At 45.2% G+C, this 16645-nt stretch overlaps 1 protein-coding gene across 3 annotated transcripts in view; it reads left to right on the top strand.

The window, feature by feature from the left end:
- Positions 1-16645, top strand: part of PRKAG2 (protein kinase AMP-activated non-catalytic subunit gamma 2) — a 328707-nt gene that overhangs the window by 194011 nt on the left and 118051 nt on the right. For all 3 annotated transcript variants that reach the window (XM_019530337.1, XM_019530343.1, XM_019530349.1), the window contains one exon: positions 11897-12111. In XM_019530337.1, coding sequence (XP_019385882.1) covers positions 11897-12111 — 215 coding nt within the window. The remainder of the gene's footprint in view (positions 1-11896; positions 12112-16645) is intronic.

Here is a 16645-nt window from a genome sequence, read left to right as displayed (position 1 = left end):
AGGCTCAGGGGTGATCTGATGGCCACCTATAAGTTTATCAGGGGTGACCACCAGGATCTGGGGGAACGTTTGTTCACCAGAGCGCCCGGAGGGATGACGAGGTCGAACGGTCACAAACTCCTGCAAGACCGTTTCAGGCTGGACATAAGGAAGAATTTCTTTACTGTCCGAGCCCCCAAGCACCTACATTGAACACCTTCAAGAGTAAATTGGATGCTTATCTTGCTGGGATCCTATGACCCCAGCTGATTTCCTGCCCTTTGGGCAGAGAGCTGGACTCGATGATCTTCCGAGGTCCCTTCCAGCCCTAATGTCTATGAAATCTATGAAACAGGAGAGCTGTGTGAAACATGGCTCAGAAGGGAGAGTTGCCCACTGGCAGCCTGGCATCTGGTGAGAGCTGTGATCTGAGCTGACCAAAACTCTCTGAAGCAGCTGCTTGTACTGCTTTTAATGTTCAGTTATGAGCAGTGGAAGCCTATGGAAATTTTCCCATTGAGTTCAAAGGGATCAGGAGAAGGTCCTAGCAATTTATTTCCAATCAAATGCAAGCTAGAGAGTCATTAGTCATTCCTTCAGCTGGACTCCTGCAGGTGTGCTAGAAAGCACCGTGTGCTGTCTGTGCCAGGCCACATGTGGCGAAGATTAATTCCCAGGTTGGCAAGAGGAGAATCCTGATGAGGCCTGAGCTGAGTCAGCCGCTGTGGGGTGCAGCACGCCGCGGCCTCGAGCAGCCCTCCGACTCCTCTGGAATTTTAAAAGGAGCTGGCGGGAGGCAGAATTTATTTTTCTTTTAATGAGAGGAGAGATATGGATTTCAGCAGCAGAGGAACCACAGGGAAGGTGCTGTGCTCCCTTTGCATCTTTCCCAAGGATCTCGGAGTACTTTGCAAACGTTTAATTACTCAAAACTCAACCCCCTTTGGAGCAGTGCAGAACATAAATGCAAGTTAACCGTGCTGGGGGGGAACCCAGGACTCAGCCTGCACTGCAGAGGCTCTGCGGGGCTGGCGGGGGGCTGGACAGTTCCTTTCACTGTGGGGAGCTGGAGCCCAAGGAGGTTTGGGAACATCTGTGGATTGATTCACAGTGCAGGTCGCTTGTGGTCACGACCAGCTCCTATGACTCCAACCCCCCTGCTCTGGTCCTGCCTCTGATTGGAAGCACATGTGCAGCTCCTTGGCAGCTCTGGTGACATGCATCAAGAGGTGGGGGCACCCTTCTGTCTGCAGTGAGCACTGAGTTTTCATGCATTCATGCCAGGTCACTATCAGTGTGGTTTTTATGTGCATTATTATTCTGTGGTCTGGTTATATAGATACTAGGTATACTTTGCAAATTTCCAGTACTTTCAGTGGACCTTTTTGTGTTGGGATTAAAACTGTCAGCAGTGTTTTAATATAATTTGGAACTCTTTTATGGCAGGTCTCCTTTACCATAAGAGAGATTTGTGCAAAGAGAGATATGGGTCTGATGCAAATTGATAAAGCCTGATATTTCAAGTGCTCATCTGTGTCGTCTTTCCATCCATATTCTACTCTGCTGTGAAAGCAGACAACAGCCCACGGAAGAAGCAACAGATTTGAAGGTTTCAAAAAAATGTTCAAAGTATCTGCTTGAAGAAAGTTAGTAGTTAGACTAGCAATCTTCCTTAATATTGTGCTGGACGAGATGGCCACATTACCTGTTCTGTATGCAGTTTCCCTCTCCCCACTCTTTTCGCAGTTCCTTCAGACTGACTGCAAGCTGCTTCAGGCAGGGACTGTGTGGTCTCTCCTGTTCATGAAGCACTTTGCACATGTGGGTGCTACCAAAAAACAAGTGTTAGACAAGGATAGTAATTTGGTTTGTGATACTTGTGCCTGCCTCAGCTGGGCCCTGGGATAGTGATCATGAGCGATTCAGGGAGAGGTTTCAGTTGCAGAAAGCAGCAGCAGCAGTCTCTACTCTCCTGGCACCTGGAACAGTTGGCAGCATCGGCCACTGTTATATTCAGGATATAAATTAAATCTTAGAGTCTTTGCCAGCAGAATTTCCAAACACTGAATCACCTGTGAGGTTGAAAGCTCCCTTCCCATAACATTAACCCCAGAGGGAGCACATGCATCTTTGCTTTTGCTTTGGGTTGCTTCTCCTGGTTTTGCACCTCTCAGCGCACATGGGAGTAACTCCCCCACATGCATTAAAACAGCATTGAAAAGACTGAAAACCTGAGGTCAGCGATGGAATGTGAAACCAGGCTCTGCTGTATGGCACATGTTTCATTAAAGCCTCCAATGCTGAACACAAAGTACCCAGCCAGAGTTTAAGTGCCAGGTGGTGTATTAAATAAATAAAGCAGAGCTGCTGTAGGCAGTGTTCCTCTCAGCAGCCAGCTGTAACCAGCACACGGCACAGGAGAGCATGTGAATCTCTGCCATGTGATGCAGGGCTACGCCTGGGTTAATGCCAGACTGGGGAGGCAGTTGCAGGCTGGGTTTTTTTGTCTGAGCGGTTGGCATGACTTTGATAAGGGCTAAGGACTGCACGTGGCTGGCTTGCATGTGTGAACTCATGCTCAACGCTCAACTAGTTTGGAGAGTGAAGGGAAGCATGGAACCTGCAAAGACGACCCATGTCTCTTCTGAAGTAACTTGAAAGGAGCAGCCAAACTGATGCTGGTATCAGTGGCTTGTTTAAGTGCTATACTATGACTGCATGTGAAAGACCTTGCTGAAGGGGCCAATCTCAAGCTTCACTCAGACAGGACTCCTGATTCACCACTGCCCTTCACCTGCGTAGTCAGCTACACCCATGAAAGTCAGAATGGTAGTAAGATAAAATAGCGATGCAGAGGTGTCAGTGACAAATCTGAGGCACTAGCCAGTTGTAGATCAAGTGCCCCACGTATTTGGAGAAAAAGAGAGTTGAAATATTTCAGCCCTTGTTTTTACTACAGAATTAGCTTGAGTTATGACCTGGGTGTTGGGCTTGACCTATGCCCTGCACGCATGCACAAACCCTTCCCATGATGGCACTGGTGCTTTTGACCAGGATTGGCTGGCCTCTCAGGAGCTGTAACCAAAAGCTCAGTGTAGTAACCAATGAGACATGCTAAGTCATTCTGGGTTGCTTGGAAATACAGCTGTTCACTCGAGCCAGCTTAACTTGCGACACTGGTCAGGCTGCAGCTGGAGTACTGTGTCCAGTTCTGGGTGCCATACTTCAGGAGGGATATGGACAACATGGAGAGGGTCCAGAGGAAGCCACTCGCATGATCAGGGACCTGAACCTGTTCAGCCTCCACAAGAGAAGGCTGAGGGGGGATCTAGTGGCCACTTTCAAACTGGTCAGGGGGGATCAGCAGGTATTGGGGGAGTCCCTGTTCCCCCGAGCACTGCCAGGAGTGACCAGGAATAATGGTCACAGGCTGGCAGAGGGTAAATTCAGATTAGGCATCAGGAGGCGCTGTTTCACTGTCAGGGCGGCTGGGGTCTGGAACCAACTTCCAAGCAAACTGGTGCTGGCTTCTACCCTGAGGGTCTTTAAGACAAGGCTAGACAATCACCTTGCTGGGGTCGTTTGACCTCAGTACTCTTTCCTGCCATGGCAAGGGGTCGGACTTGATGATCTGCTCAGGTCCCTTCTGACCCTAATAACTATGAAACTTGAGTTCAGATAACTAGAGTTTGCTTTGGAATGGAAATGCATCCTACATATCCACATCACACTCTATTAACTGAATAGTCTTGTTCTCTAGTATGATATGTTTCTTACCCGTTCAGGTACTATAACATGCAGCCATGTGCTCACACAAAGGGGAAGCAGATTCTCTTAAACCTGCTGTTATTTTCTAGAGTCATGTTTGACTGTACTGGCAGGAGCCATTATCCTTCAGATTTGATGAGGATATGGACTACTGGAAGTGTCGTCAGCAGTCCCTTGTTTCAAGGTTGTTCTGTGCTACAGCTTGCTGATGGGTCTTGAGATGACTTACTCCAATCCCTGAGCCACAGATCCGTCTGCAGAAGTTGCAGGTCTTTCTGCAGGGGAGAGTAGGCTACCAGCTGAGATTCTTCTCCTTTTTCTTCCTCTGTTCTCTCTCCGTTACTTCAAGGGTGAGGTGCTTTACCTCAAACGGGCTGCTGCTTGGTTGAGGTTGCAATGTCATTGGAGTCAATCGGGAGCCAGCTTCTCCTAGCTCTTGGTGTTGGCATCCATTTTCTTGAGTTATGCCCTCAATGTGTCCTTTGTAGCCTTTCCTTGGGCCCCTGTGAGATCCTAGCTCTTGATGTTGGTTTTCTTGAGTTTCATGACGGTCATGATAAAGTCACATGGATTGTGGCTTTATCATAATCAGCGAAAAAGCTGAAAGACTCTAATGTTTGACCACCACCACGGAGAGAACTTGTCCATCCCAACTATGGGCTGTACTGTTTCCCTCCAAGAGCTCCTGCTCCTGGGAATCATCCTGAATTTGTGTGCAACTGAAAATGCTGGGATTAGCAGGAAAAGTTCCTGGGAGAAATATATGTTATCTTTGGCATAGTAACTATTCAGGTTGCTCAGGTCTACATTTAGTCAGCAGGCTCAAGGGGTCAGCCCTATGCTTCAGGTGGTGGAGGGGCTGGCTGGGGTATGAGTGCCGAAGCTGTGGGGCGCTCTGACTAACGCCTGAATCTGCTGTCTGCCTCGGGCAGCTCTGCTCTGGCTCAAACTGCTGCAGTCCTGGTCACTGTCCACACATGCATTTCTGTGCAGTAAATGACTCTGCTGTAGGATCGTACTTGGCCCGGACAATACTAGCCTACAGCGGAGTCCGTTAATTTACTGCATCCTGATATGGGTGCATGTGTTGACAGTGATGCTTTACTGCAGAGCTTAATTAGTCAAGTCAGCAGTAAAGCACACACATAGATGCATCCTGTGTGTGCACAGTAACTCTTCACCTGCCTGTGGATATGTGCACTGAGCTCTACTAAACTTAATCTAGCGTAATTTGCATCTGTTTTCTTAAGTGCTAAAGCAGACCTAGTGTTCTGCCTGAGGAATGAATCAGCCTAATGAACTAATGATAGGCCCGGCTCAGATTCAGTGTGGGTTCCTGATACTGCTTAAAATTCATCAGCTATAGCCTGCCTACTCTTCTTTTCATTGCTAGCAGGAGAATTCAAATGAAATGAGAGTGTTGTCCTGATTTATGGAAGGAATTAGAGGAGACTCATCACTTGAAGCCCCAGCAAATTGGAATTTCTTTCCTGTGTTCTTTTAAGATGCTTGATCTTAAAGCTATAAGCAAATACGTAGACTTGAGGATACAAAAACCTCTCGGCAGTGCCTGTATTTACTGATCACATACTGGACTTGTGTATGGGAGAGGACTGATCAGATATACTATCACACGAGAACCTAGCTGTGATTTAGTCTTGCTTGTAATAGTTTTCACCAGTCCTATCAATAAGATTACAAACAGATAAATAAATGAAAAGACAAAACCTGTTAGCAAAATGCTGACGATAGTATGTGGTGCCAGGTGATCCCCATAGGCGGTGTCATTCAGGTACCACCTAAAACTGACATTTCTGTACAGAGGCGTCAGGGAGGTTGTAAAACATCAGCTTTGTCTGTTCCTCTGATCCCTGCTTTGTGAGGTTATGAGAGGTCTGGAGAGTGTAGTGCAGGTACTGTTCTTTTTACCTGTAAGGGAATGAGTATAATCTCTGATAAATATAGGTAGGTAGTGGAGCTATCTGGTGGAGAGGATGCTTCAGTAGGAAACTCCAGGCCATCAGCTTCTTTGCTTACAGAAAGCAGCAGACACATCCTCTCGCATCATGAATGGGGCATAAAGCTGGCACATTGGTGAGGCCCAGTTGTTGTAGGAAACCTCAAAGAGTAGCCACTTAGGAGCATTTGAAGCTGCTCCATGCTGCCTTATTAATTCTCTCCTGTTGCATCTCCCTGGCGGGTTGGTTTGGAATGCCTGAGTGGGAGAGGCTTGGAGTTGCTCAAAATCAGGGCTTTAAAGGAAGTAATTGTGTGAAGAGCTGGTCTGTATAAAGAAAAATTGCTGTATCTCTTAAGACAAACTATCTCTGGGTAGAAACAGATGTTGCTAAACAAAGCGGATCAGCTGTGCTGGGTTATGTCCAGATACAGCTGATTTGCTTCACTGGGCAAAATGCACATCGCCCATTGTCCTGCCCTTGGGAGTACCTACCCAGCTTTCCCCACTTAAGGATCTCACCCCAGCATCTCTGGGATGTACCTCAGTAAGCACGGAAAGCAGGGGTGCACTTCCTGGAAAGTCAGGGTGTGCCCTGGGGGGGCATGTGTTGGTAAGCAGGGAAACCCCAACTTTTCCTACTTACTAAGGCATGCCCTAGGGATCCCAGGGCTGCATCTTAGTAATCAAGGAAACCCCAACTTTTCCCATTTGCCAAGACATGCTCTGGACATCTCAGAGGGGCATCTCTGTAAGTAGGGAAAGCCAGGCACCCACAGGCATTGAGGGGCTCGATCGTGCACAAGAATCCCTGGGGTGCACAGGATCAATCCCCTCAAGCCCCTGGAGTCACTTGCCAGTGGGGCTAGAGAGCCTAGGCAGCTCTGGACTGCCCGTGCTCTTGGGCGATAAAGTAAACCGACATCCATCACTAAACAGCAGCACAAATTGATACCAGCTTCATTCTTTTCACTATTTGTAGCACACCAAGGGGATGTGCTACAAATAGTTGTCTTTGTGCTGTTATCAAAAGTTTTATAGTAGCACAAAGGCAACAAAAGGTGATGTCTGTTTCCACTCTGAGCTGACCAAGGATATTGCCCCTGGCTGCTCTTACTTTCAGTACTCTCTTTATCTGCCTGGGCCCCATGGATCATGGGTTGTGCCAGCTGGACCCCAAATGAGGCTGCTTAAATGCAGAGAAACTGTTCCACAGCAGGGCCCACGTGGTATACGCGCACTGGATCATATTTTCTGCGACTCGCCTTTATTTTACTGAAATTAAGGGTGGTGTTTTGGTTCTAGACAAGTCAACAGTGTATTGCTGCCAAAGTTGAAGCATGCTACTTTTGCCCTTTCTGTAAGGGTTTGAGTGGTTTTTGTTTTTTTAGTCAGACCTGTGCTGAAAATCCCATGTTTCAGGTGAACACAATGAAAAACGGGTTTATATTTGGGTAGTTGTCATGATTGTTATTTTAAAAGTCAACATTCACTAAATAGCAATATCTAACATCTTCCTATACTTTATATGGGGAAATGCAGCACCTCATAGCGGCATGATTACGAGCATGTGTGCTCATCACTGCTTTCTGTTTAGCAGCTCTGCTTCCTGCAGTCCCTTTACAGCATCTGATGAAGTAAGCCCTCTACTTACAAAAGCATATATAGTCTATAAGGGTGCAAATCTACTCTGTCTTTTGCATGGTTAAAAGCATACTTTTAACTGTACATCGATGTCTGCAGCCTGTTATGTATATGGCAAAATATTAATGAAGCATTGTTTTTCTGTGGAAGGAGGTTCTCGCATCTGTACTATATTGAGGATGTACTGTAATGTAACTGCAGCTTCATTATATTATTCAAATTAAAAATTAAAGTAAAATATCAGTGCTAATAACTGTCAACAGGAAGCAGTGCTGTCAGAAATGAAATGCAATGTTTTACAGTGATGGGGTGGGATAAAGCACAATTTTTGCACTCCTTAAATTTGGACAAAAAGAATCAGTGGAAAGTATAAGACAGTCTTGCACAGCAGATGTTTCACTAGATGACCCAACAAGCCTGCGTCTAATCTCTTATCTCTTTATTAGTGTTGACTAAAAGTACTACTTTATCTGTTCATTGGAGAAAAAACAGCTGCTTAGATTTGATTATATAAAGACACTTAATTGTTTAATTATACAAAGCTGTAGGGTAAAGGGGCAGTGAGTCTGTGTGGCATGAGGTCATCTCCTTAATAAAACCACTGAAGTTCTGGGAGGATATCAAAGATTTCTCCCTTCCATATCCGGCATCAGTGACAGTTTTCTTGCTTTCATTGTAGAGGTGTTTAAAATTGCTGGCTAGTCCTTACTGCCTCATTATTTTAAGTGTACTGTCTCCATAGCATCGTTTGTTCTGCCTGAATTGGCCGGGAGAGCTTTTAGTTACAAATGTGAAGGGGCTTTTTTCTTTTCTTTTCAAGAAGAGAAGTTAAACCTTTCTTTACTGCATTTGGACCATGCTCTTCTCTGATGTGAGCTGTTGTTAACCATGTGAGATATTATATATATTATTATATATATATATATATTTTTTTTTTCTTCATATAAAGAAGGAAAATGCACTTTATATAAAGATAATAAACAAGTGTGATAGGCGAGTGCAGCCACTGCATATACATACACCTTCAGATATTTGTCAAAATATGGCTGTTAAGATGCCAGTTCAATATATTTTGTTTTACTGCACAATTTTATTAGTCCAAAATTGATTTTGGCATGGTTAAAAAAAAAAAAAAAAGTCTGAAATATGCATTTTTAATGAGATGGGCTTTTACAAAGTTTCTGATGTTTGATTTTCAGTGCTGAGCTCTGTAACAGCAGCAAACATTCTGTTTTAATAACAATCACAATAATATTTAGTATTTCTGTAGCATTCTCCATCTGAGGCTCTTACAGAGATGTACAGGCATGAATTATATATCTGTGTAATTCAGAGAGAGATGACTATAAAACTTATGAGATGGGATATTTAGATGGAAAAGCCTGTCAGGTAATCTAGTCATGTCCATTCAGTTAGAATTGTGAGCCCTGCTTTGCAGATGGATGAACCAAGTCAGAGAGCATGCAGCCCAAACTTGCAAAAGTGTGCTCTAATATTGGGTACTTCAGCTGTGGATGAGCAAATTGAGATGTCAGTTGATGTCTGGGGACCAAATATTCTTATTAACTTTGGATTGATGAGTGCTTATTACCTATGCACATCAACCCATAGGTATCTTATGTTTGGCTTCCAAAACTGAGGCTCTGAAAAACTAATGGATATTTTTCAAAATGCAGTTTGTACTGCTTAGTCTGCAGGAAGTCTCTGGCAGAACTGGGAGGACCAAAACTTCTTGACTCACATTTGGATGCTCTTAACAGGCTGTCATAGCCTTATAACAGAGTGAGAATAGTTCCCATAGGTCATAAAGAGTGCTGTTTCATTGGTCTCCTTTGATACACCTCCTGCAGTGTCCTAGAGCTGTCCTCTATAGTTAATGTGCCAGCCTTGTCAGGACCGCTAGTCTGTGGCTCCCTTGTGTCTGGTAATAGCCCTTTTTGGCACCGTGTGTTGTACTTGGAAGTGGTTTCTGTTGACGTGCTGAGGACATTGGCTCAGGATGAACACATCCCAGCAGCAGGATGCTCAGATAAATTGTTTTTTTTTCCTTTTAGTGGTTTGTCAGTTTGCTCAGTTACAGTTCATCCCTGCACCCTCAGCACTCGAAACGTTTACACATCTGTAAAAAGGAAAAAAAAAAAAAAGACTGACGATAAAACACTTTCCCAGGCACTACGTGTCTAATCTTGTCTGAAACCGAGAATCCAATAGGAACATTAACCATCTCTGTTAAATCCTGCTAGATGCTGAGTACTCTGATCCCCGCTGGAAGCAATATGAAGTTCACAGTGTCACACTTCTTTATCCACATCCTCCAGGGGTGCTTTGCATTAGACGTTGTCTGTGTCTGGGTTAGAATGGGCAATACAGACAGACCCACAATTATCACTCTCTGATCCATGGGGACATGTTATTGTTAACAACAAGGCAGCGTACCATGTCTGAGTGCAGGGAATCCAGAAGCCAGGACAACTGTCTGAGGAACCAAGTCAAAGATCCAGAGGGTAGAGCAGAGCATGAGGTCAGGAGGCTAGCTGAGTCAGGTATCCAAAGGATCGAGCAAAACTTGGGGTCCATGGGCAAGCCAGGTCAGGTATCCAGCAAGTCTATCAAGAAGCCAGTAGCAGCATGAGCCAAGGGTGCAGCAGACTAGATACAGGAATGAACCTTGTTGCCAGACGTTTCCTCTTGCAGGTCAGGGGCTTATACTGGAAGGAGTGAAGAGTCAGCGCTAGGCTGGCCATTCCAGTGGTAGGGAGTGAGTGGGTGTATGGCTAGGCCCAGAGAGAGGTGACAAACTGGGATGAGTAGCTATGCCAGGCAAGCTAGGGCCCCATGTTCAAGGCTACAGCCTGGCACCTGGGCTTCCCCTGCACTGGTAATATAGTGTAATGGGAATCTGATCCCTGATCCCACAGCCATGCCTCCTGCCATGCACAGGTAGCATGGCAGAAACCACAGTTTTTGGGAGTGTGCATCAGATCCCATAGCAGTGTTAGTTGTACATCTGCCAGGCGCTTCATAAACCTAAATAAACTAAATGGTGCGAAATGCCACCTAGGATAAAAACTAGGTAAAAATGTCCATAGGTAACAGGTTACTGACTTCAGCCCCTTGGGGTTTACTGCTTAGTTTCATTAAGTACAAAATTCCCTTTAAAAATGCCATCCAGCTGTATTGAGGCAGGGTCTTGCACAGAGAGGTGCTCAGCATGCTCTGAGGTTAGTGCAAGTTGGGATAGAAAGCATCTTCCATGGCTTCTCTACCCAGGTTGTGATGTTGTGGTGGAGCTACGTCATGCGGTGATGCCAGCATTGTCAGGCATCACAAAAAGCATCACAGCATCACAAAAAGTTCCTAGTGTAATAAGTGATGTAATTGTTGATGATGCAAGCAACACTTTACACTTGGGAAGTAAACCTCTGCTAAGAGATTCTTAGCATAGACAAGGGATCAGGAGGAAGGTGGATATAGCTGGTATTTCAGGAAAAAAATCCTAAAAAAGAATCTTAGGACAGTGGAACAAGCTGCCCAGGGAAGTTGTGACCTCCTTCACTGGAGGTTTTCAAGAAGAGGCTAGATCAGTGATTCTCAGCTAGGGCGTTGCAGCACCCTGGAGTGCTGTGAGGTTCTTTTAAGGGTGCTTTTGGGATGCCACGTGAAATTAGAACTGTTAGGTGTGCAAACACCTACCTATGGCTTATAAGATAAACCTAAGAGACTTCAAAAAGGAGTCCATAATGTCAAAACTATTTGGAACTGCTGTGGCCTTTTTGAGTACTTTGCAGCAGAAAAATTGTTGTATTATTTTTCTGTAGTCAAAAAAAATGTGTGAAAGCTCAGGTATGGCATTTTCTGAGTGAAGTCTCACGTGTAACAAGGTTGAGAACCACTGGGCTGGGTAGACATCCATCTAGGATGGTTTATCCTGTATCTATGCAGGGGGCTAGACCCCATGAGCCTTAAGGAGCAGCTGAGCTGGAGTGCCTGTGGGCATATTTGTCAGGGTCTGAAACATTTGTGTGACTTCTGGTGCTGATATGAAACTGTTCATTCACTTCCTTTCTATAAACGAGCTTCTTCTGTCTGCATACACATTTCTTAAGTACAGAAGGTGGGACAAATTCAGACCAAGTGTCATCGGGTGCAACTTGGTTCACGTCATGTAGACCTGTTCACCTCTTCTTGTAGTTTTCACAGACATAACCGGCCTCATTTGCCCTAGCCTGTAAGGGAGGGGAATGAGGTCCTGGCTGTTTGTGTGCAGGTATATCAACAAACTTTATACGTGAATTTTCTCCTTTAAAGAGAGCTGCTTTACTGGTTCCTGTTTGGATAATAAGGATGGCTAGATCTGTCTGTGTAAACACAATTCAGAGCTGCTAGAAGAGTAGGAGCTGAATAAATTTTCTTTAATGTATGTTGATTTGGGCGGGGGGGTTGGGGAAAGGCAAGAAAAATGCAGAGAGGAAGCCTGAGCATGGCTTGGCTTAGATCTTTGCTCTTGTTCTGAACTGAACTTCAGTAACAATTTCTTTGTTTTTGCAGCTTCCGGCCTCTCCTCTTCTCCGTCTACCCCAACACAAGTGACCAAGCAGCCTGCATTTCTCCTTGAATCCTATAAACATGAACCTGAGAGACTAGAAGCCCGGATTCACTGTTCTCCTCCTCCGGACACAGGGCAGAGGTTTTCCCTGCCTCCACCCCAAAGTGCAGCCAAGCCTCCCACAGTGACACCAACTCTCTGTGCTACCTCAAAAATAGTGAGTACTTTTGTAGGGCTGTCTACAGGGGGAGGCTAGGAACTGGGGCAGGAAGCCATGGACAAACTCTTCTTACATGCAGGGTATGCTGGGCCTTCTCCATGCTCTGCTGACAACCCACCAAATATCCAGGAGCAGCAGTTCCTGTAACTTAAATGACAGCTGAATGCTGCCATCTTTGTATTTTAATCTAGGATGAGGGTCCCGGTAGTTATAGGTTCCAGCACACAATGCTTCATTCCAACTTGAGATGCCAGCTAAGGCTGGGATAAAATTATTCAAGCTACCCATCTTTTTTTTCCTTCAAGCCAGCTGGCAGGTAAGGAGAACTTATAAACTTTTGGTACAGGTCACTAATTGAGGAAACTATCCATCCATATATGAAGCAGATACTCCACTGTGCAGTCAGCTAGATTGTGAGGTCCTGCCTGAAGCCTGGCTGGATTGGGACAACCATTGTTTGAAGGTGCCAGTCCACAGCAGGTCTTTGGACTCCACTCCAGAAAAGTAGGGGAGGAAGAACAGAACTGCTGGGATGTGAGCAGGCCCCAGGGACCAAGTTTTCCTGGTAGCTGTGACTTCCACATCCCTAGACATCAGTGAGGTCTGGACAGTCTTTCCTTTCTGCAAACTAGCTCTTGGTTCCATCTCTTTGGCTGGGATGATATGGTTAGGGATAGTCCTGCTCTGAGCAGGGGGTTGGACTAGATTGACCTACTGAGGTCCCTTCCAACCCTCATTTTTTATGATTCACTTCCCTCCTTTCCCCCACAGCTATAGTCTCCCCTGCCCCTTGTGTACCTCACTGCCTTTCTTCATCATTTTTTCTTTCCATTCCCTTGCTTATTTTTAATTCTGCACCCCCACGCACACCATTCCCACTGCCTTTGCCCTACAGAACTACCAAGCCATACGTCTGTCTTAAAATGAATCATTTGTCTGTGTGGTCTGTTTCTTTTTCTCATTTGTGGTTTTGGGGCTTGTTTGGGGTGTATATTTTGCATTCTTTGATAACCGTCTTCCTGTAGATCTGTATGGTACTTAGCACACCTGGGCTGTTCTGTCCTATAACCAGAATCCCACCCCCCCCCCGAACCAGACTTCAAGAAAACAACAGTGGAATGCCTGGTATGGCTTTTCCTAGCTGCTTGATGGAAGAATTAGCTTTTCTGCCTCTAGAGATTATGAAATGTAGGGACCTTTAAGCCAGGAAGATCATTTTCTGCAACACTGGGTCTGCTGGGTTGAATGATTTGTGTGTGAGTTTGATTTTCTGTGAAGATACCTCTAGGAATGGAGCATTTTCTCACAGTTGGAACAAAGGACTGGAAGCCAGTATATCTGAGTCATTTTCCCAATGACTGACTACGTAACTGGGGGGTCATAAAGAGCAAGAGATTTTGTTTTTGTTTGTTCTTTTAATTAGTGACTGAAAAAATATGAAATTAGGGAGACGCCAAAACAAAATACATGAAAATCCTCATTCAGACCACTGTAAGGTTCACATCCTTAATTTCTGGGATTGGACTTGGGGGGGCAGTGACTGCACAAATGCAAGGCTGGATGGAAAGTCAGTATTTAGGTCCTGTTTGCCTTTGCTTTGCAACTCATGCATTCAGTTACACCTGGACAAAGTGGGTATATAAAACTGTGTATTGTTTTGATTCAGTCGTCTTATCTGCTTACTTACCTGGGTATAAATGAGATGTAAAGCAGTGAGGAGTCAGGCTGCTGATGTTCAGTTTTTAACAGATGTCCATGAAGAGCTCTGCTGATAGACCAGAGTATCAGGAGCATGAGACAGCTGTAATAACTTGGGGATGGCTGAGAGGCACAGTACTTCTGGGGCTTTCAGTGACTGAATACTTCTTGCCCCATGGCAGTGCTCACCAGTAGGATTAGCAGAACAACAGTGTTAATTTTATGGACGCTGCCTTGCATACTTTCTGTTGAGTTAATTTACTGTGACTTGAGTTCTTCTGTTGTAGATTAATAAAACATTTGTTTTCATAACGCACACACCATAAACAAGCCCCTAAAAGGCATATGCAGCAGGACTACTCATTAAGCTGGCTATTTCTCTGGCTAACAATTTCCATTCTTTGAACCCCCATCTATAAATTGGGTGAGTAATGCTTCACAGTAATAGCTGCAGAAAGACCCTAGCTGCACTGGTAGCTGAACGGGGCTGGGGGGAGAAGTCTATGCAGACCAGTCTGAAATGCAAATTAAAAGATGGGCTTCCTTCTACAGTGTATCATCATCAGCTTCTAAAAATCACATTTCTTTATCAAATTTTTCACTTGGTAGTGCAAAAGGTAACATCTGAAACATGCATAAGGGAAGGGTTAGGAGTAAAAGCTGGTGTACTTTGCAGTGATTCCACTTTCCCATGCAATCAGGCCTTAATCATTCAAACATTTACTCCTGTGTTTTAAGTTCATGAAAAACCCCTCGTTAGTGTTACTATTCTTATCCTTGGACAGGACCCCATTGTACTAGGTGCTGTACAAAAATAGGGCACTGGCACTCACGGAAGATGTAGAACCAGTATGTGGAAGTAACTTTGGAAGAGTTAAAGCTGCTAGAAAAAGAGAGAAGGAGGAGAGGGAAGGGTAACATTGAAAAAAGCTGATGCAGTCTAAAAGTTTCCATCTGGAAAGAGCACTATGAAGGTAAGGATCTTCTCTAGTTTGGAGAGAGGAAAAAAAATTTAGGAAGTCGGTTCCCTGGTCAGGACTTCTTTGAGGGAGTTCATTCAGATACTGTCCACCAATCCAAGTATTCACCCTACACCACGAAAGTATAGAAGGAACTAGGGAAAGTGACACATTTTTGTAGTAGTTCTTGTAAAAAATAATAGGTGTCTGTAAAAGTGCCTAAATGTACCCTGTGTTTCTGAACAAAGAGATTCAGTGCCTCCAAACAGCTGTGTTAGGCTCTGCTATGAAAATGCTCCATCTGGGGACAACCCCCCTCCTCCATACACCTACAGGCTTGGCAATGCCAAACTGACCAGCAACAAGAATGAAGGGGACCTGGGGTGATAATAGACCACAGTGTGAATATAAGCTGGCAGTGTGATGCCATAGCCAACAGGGCAAATAATACCCTGGCATGCATCAATTGATGTATCTCCAGCAAAACCAAGGAAGTGATTCTTCCGCTCTACTTGGCATTGGGAGACTGCAGCTGGAGTACTGCGTCCAGTTTTAGGCCCCGCACTTCAACAAAGACATGGTAAAACTCAAGAGAGTCCGGAGAAGAGCCACCTATATCATCAGAGACTTGCATGGCAAGCCATACGATGAAAGGCTGAGGGACCTGGGACTCTTCAGCCTGAAAAAGAGAAGGCTGAGCGGGGACTTGATAGTGGCTTACCGCTACATCAGGGGCATACATCAAGGGCTTGGTGAACAACTGTTCACCAGGTCACCCTTGGGGATAACCAGGAGTAATGGCCACAAACTCAGGGAAGATCGATTCAGGCTCAACATTAGGAAAAACTTGTTCATGGCTAGGGTGTCCAGACTTTGGAATAAGCTCCCTCCAGAGGTGATGCAGTCACCTACCCTGGAAATCTTCAAGAGGAGACTGGACGGTCGCCTCGCTGTGGTCACCTGACCCCTGTTGTTTTTCCTGCCTGGTGCAGGGGACAGGACCCGATGATCTTCTGAGGCCCCTTCCAGCCTTGCAATCTATGCATATGCACATGATATTCTTTACATAAGGCATGTGCATGTCATGTTTGGAAACTGGAGACTTGCAGTGAGCTGATAAGAGATCATACCTGTAACCACAGATTAGTATGCATCACATTTAATGGGGCAGGCACAACTGGATTTTTTTCAATGTACAGTTTGAGACAGTTTGTACTTTGGCCTCTTGTTGTTTGCACTGTGTGACCTTCAGGCAGTAGGTGGAAAATGATAACCTCACTCTTCTTTACCATGACATTACTAACCGCAAATGGAATGCAGAGAGGTCATAAATTCAGTAGCCAACATTTTTGCTTGTTTCCGCTTTGCCCGTGTTTTAAAGTGCAAAGACAAATGCCGAGTTTAATATTGATGTTCTTTTTTGCATTTCCTCCCTGCTCCTTCCCTCTGCAGCATTACGATGTTTGTGCAATGAACAGGGCACTGCCCAGGCTATCATAAAAAGGTTCATGTTTGCTGAGGACATCACTCCTAGCTTACTTCCAGAGTGCAGTTATTCCCTGTGCACAAACAGCCCATGCAGGATAGGGGGAGGGAAACTGAGAAGAGCAGGCTTTTTGCTTCCTCATAGGGCTGTGCGAAGCTTCGGGTGGTAATTTGATTTGAAGGAGATTTGTCCTGATTCAGTGGCCAAATCTGAATTGAATCAGGAGACCAATTAAAAGGTCCAAATTGATTTGGGGAGCTTCGGTGATTTGGGCAGTCCCTGCTCACTGCCACAGGGAGCTGGACCCAGACTCCATGCTGGTAAGTAGGGGTAGGGGATGGGGAGCTGGAGGAGGGGAGAAGAGACCATGGGGGTGACCCCTGCCTGG

The sequence above is a fragment of the Crocodylus porosus genome, unplaced genomic scaffold (genome assembly GCF_001723895.1).
Source record: "Crocodylus porosus isolate Cpor-Errol unplaced genomic scaffold, CroPor_comp1, whole genome shotgun sequence".
Lineage (NCBI taxonomy): Eukaryota > Metazoa > Chordata > Crocodylia > Crocodylidae > Crocodylus > Crocodylus porosus.
The sequence above is the reverse complement of the archived record's forward strand: the minus strand, read 5'-3'. Positions and strand labels throughout refer to the sequence as shown.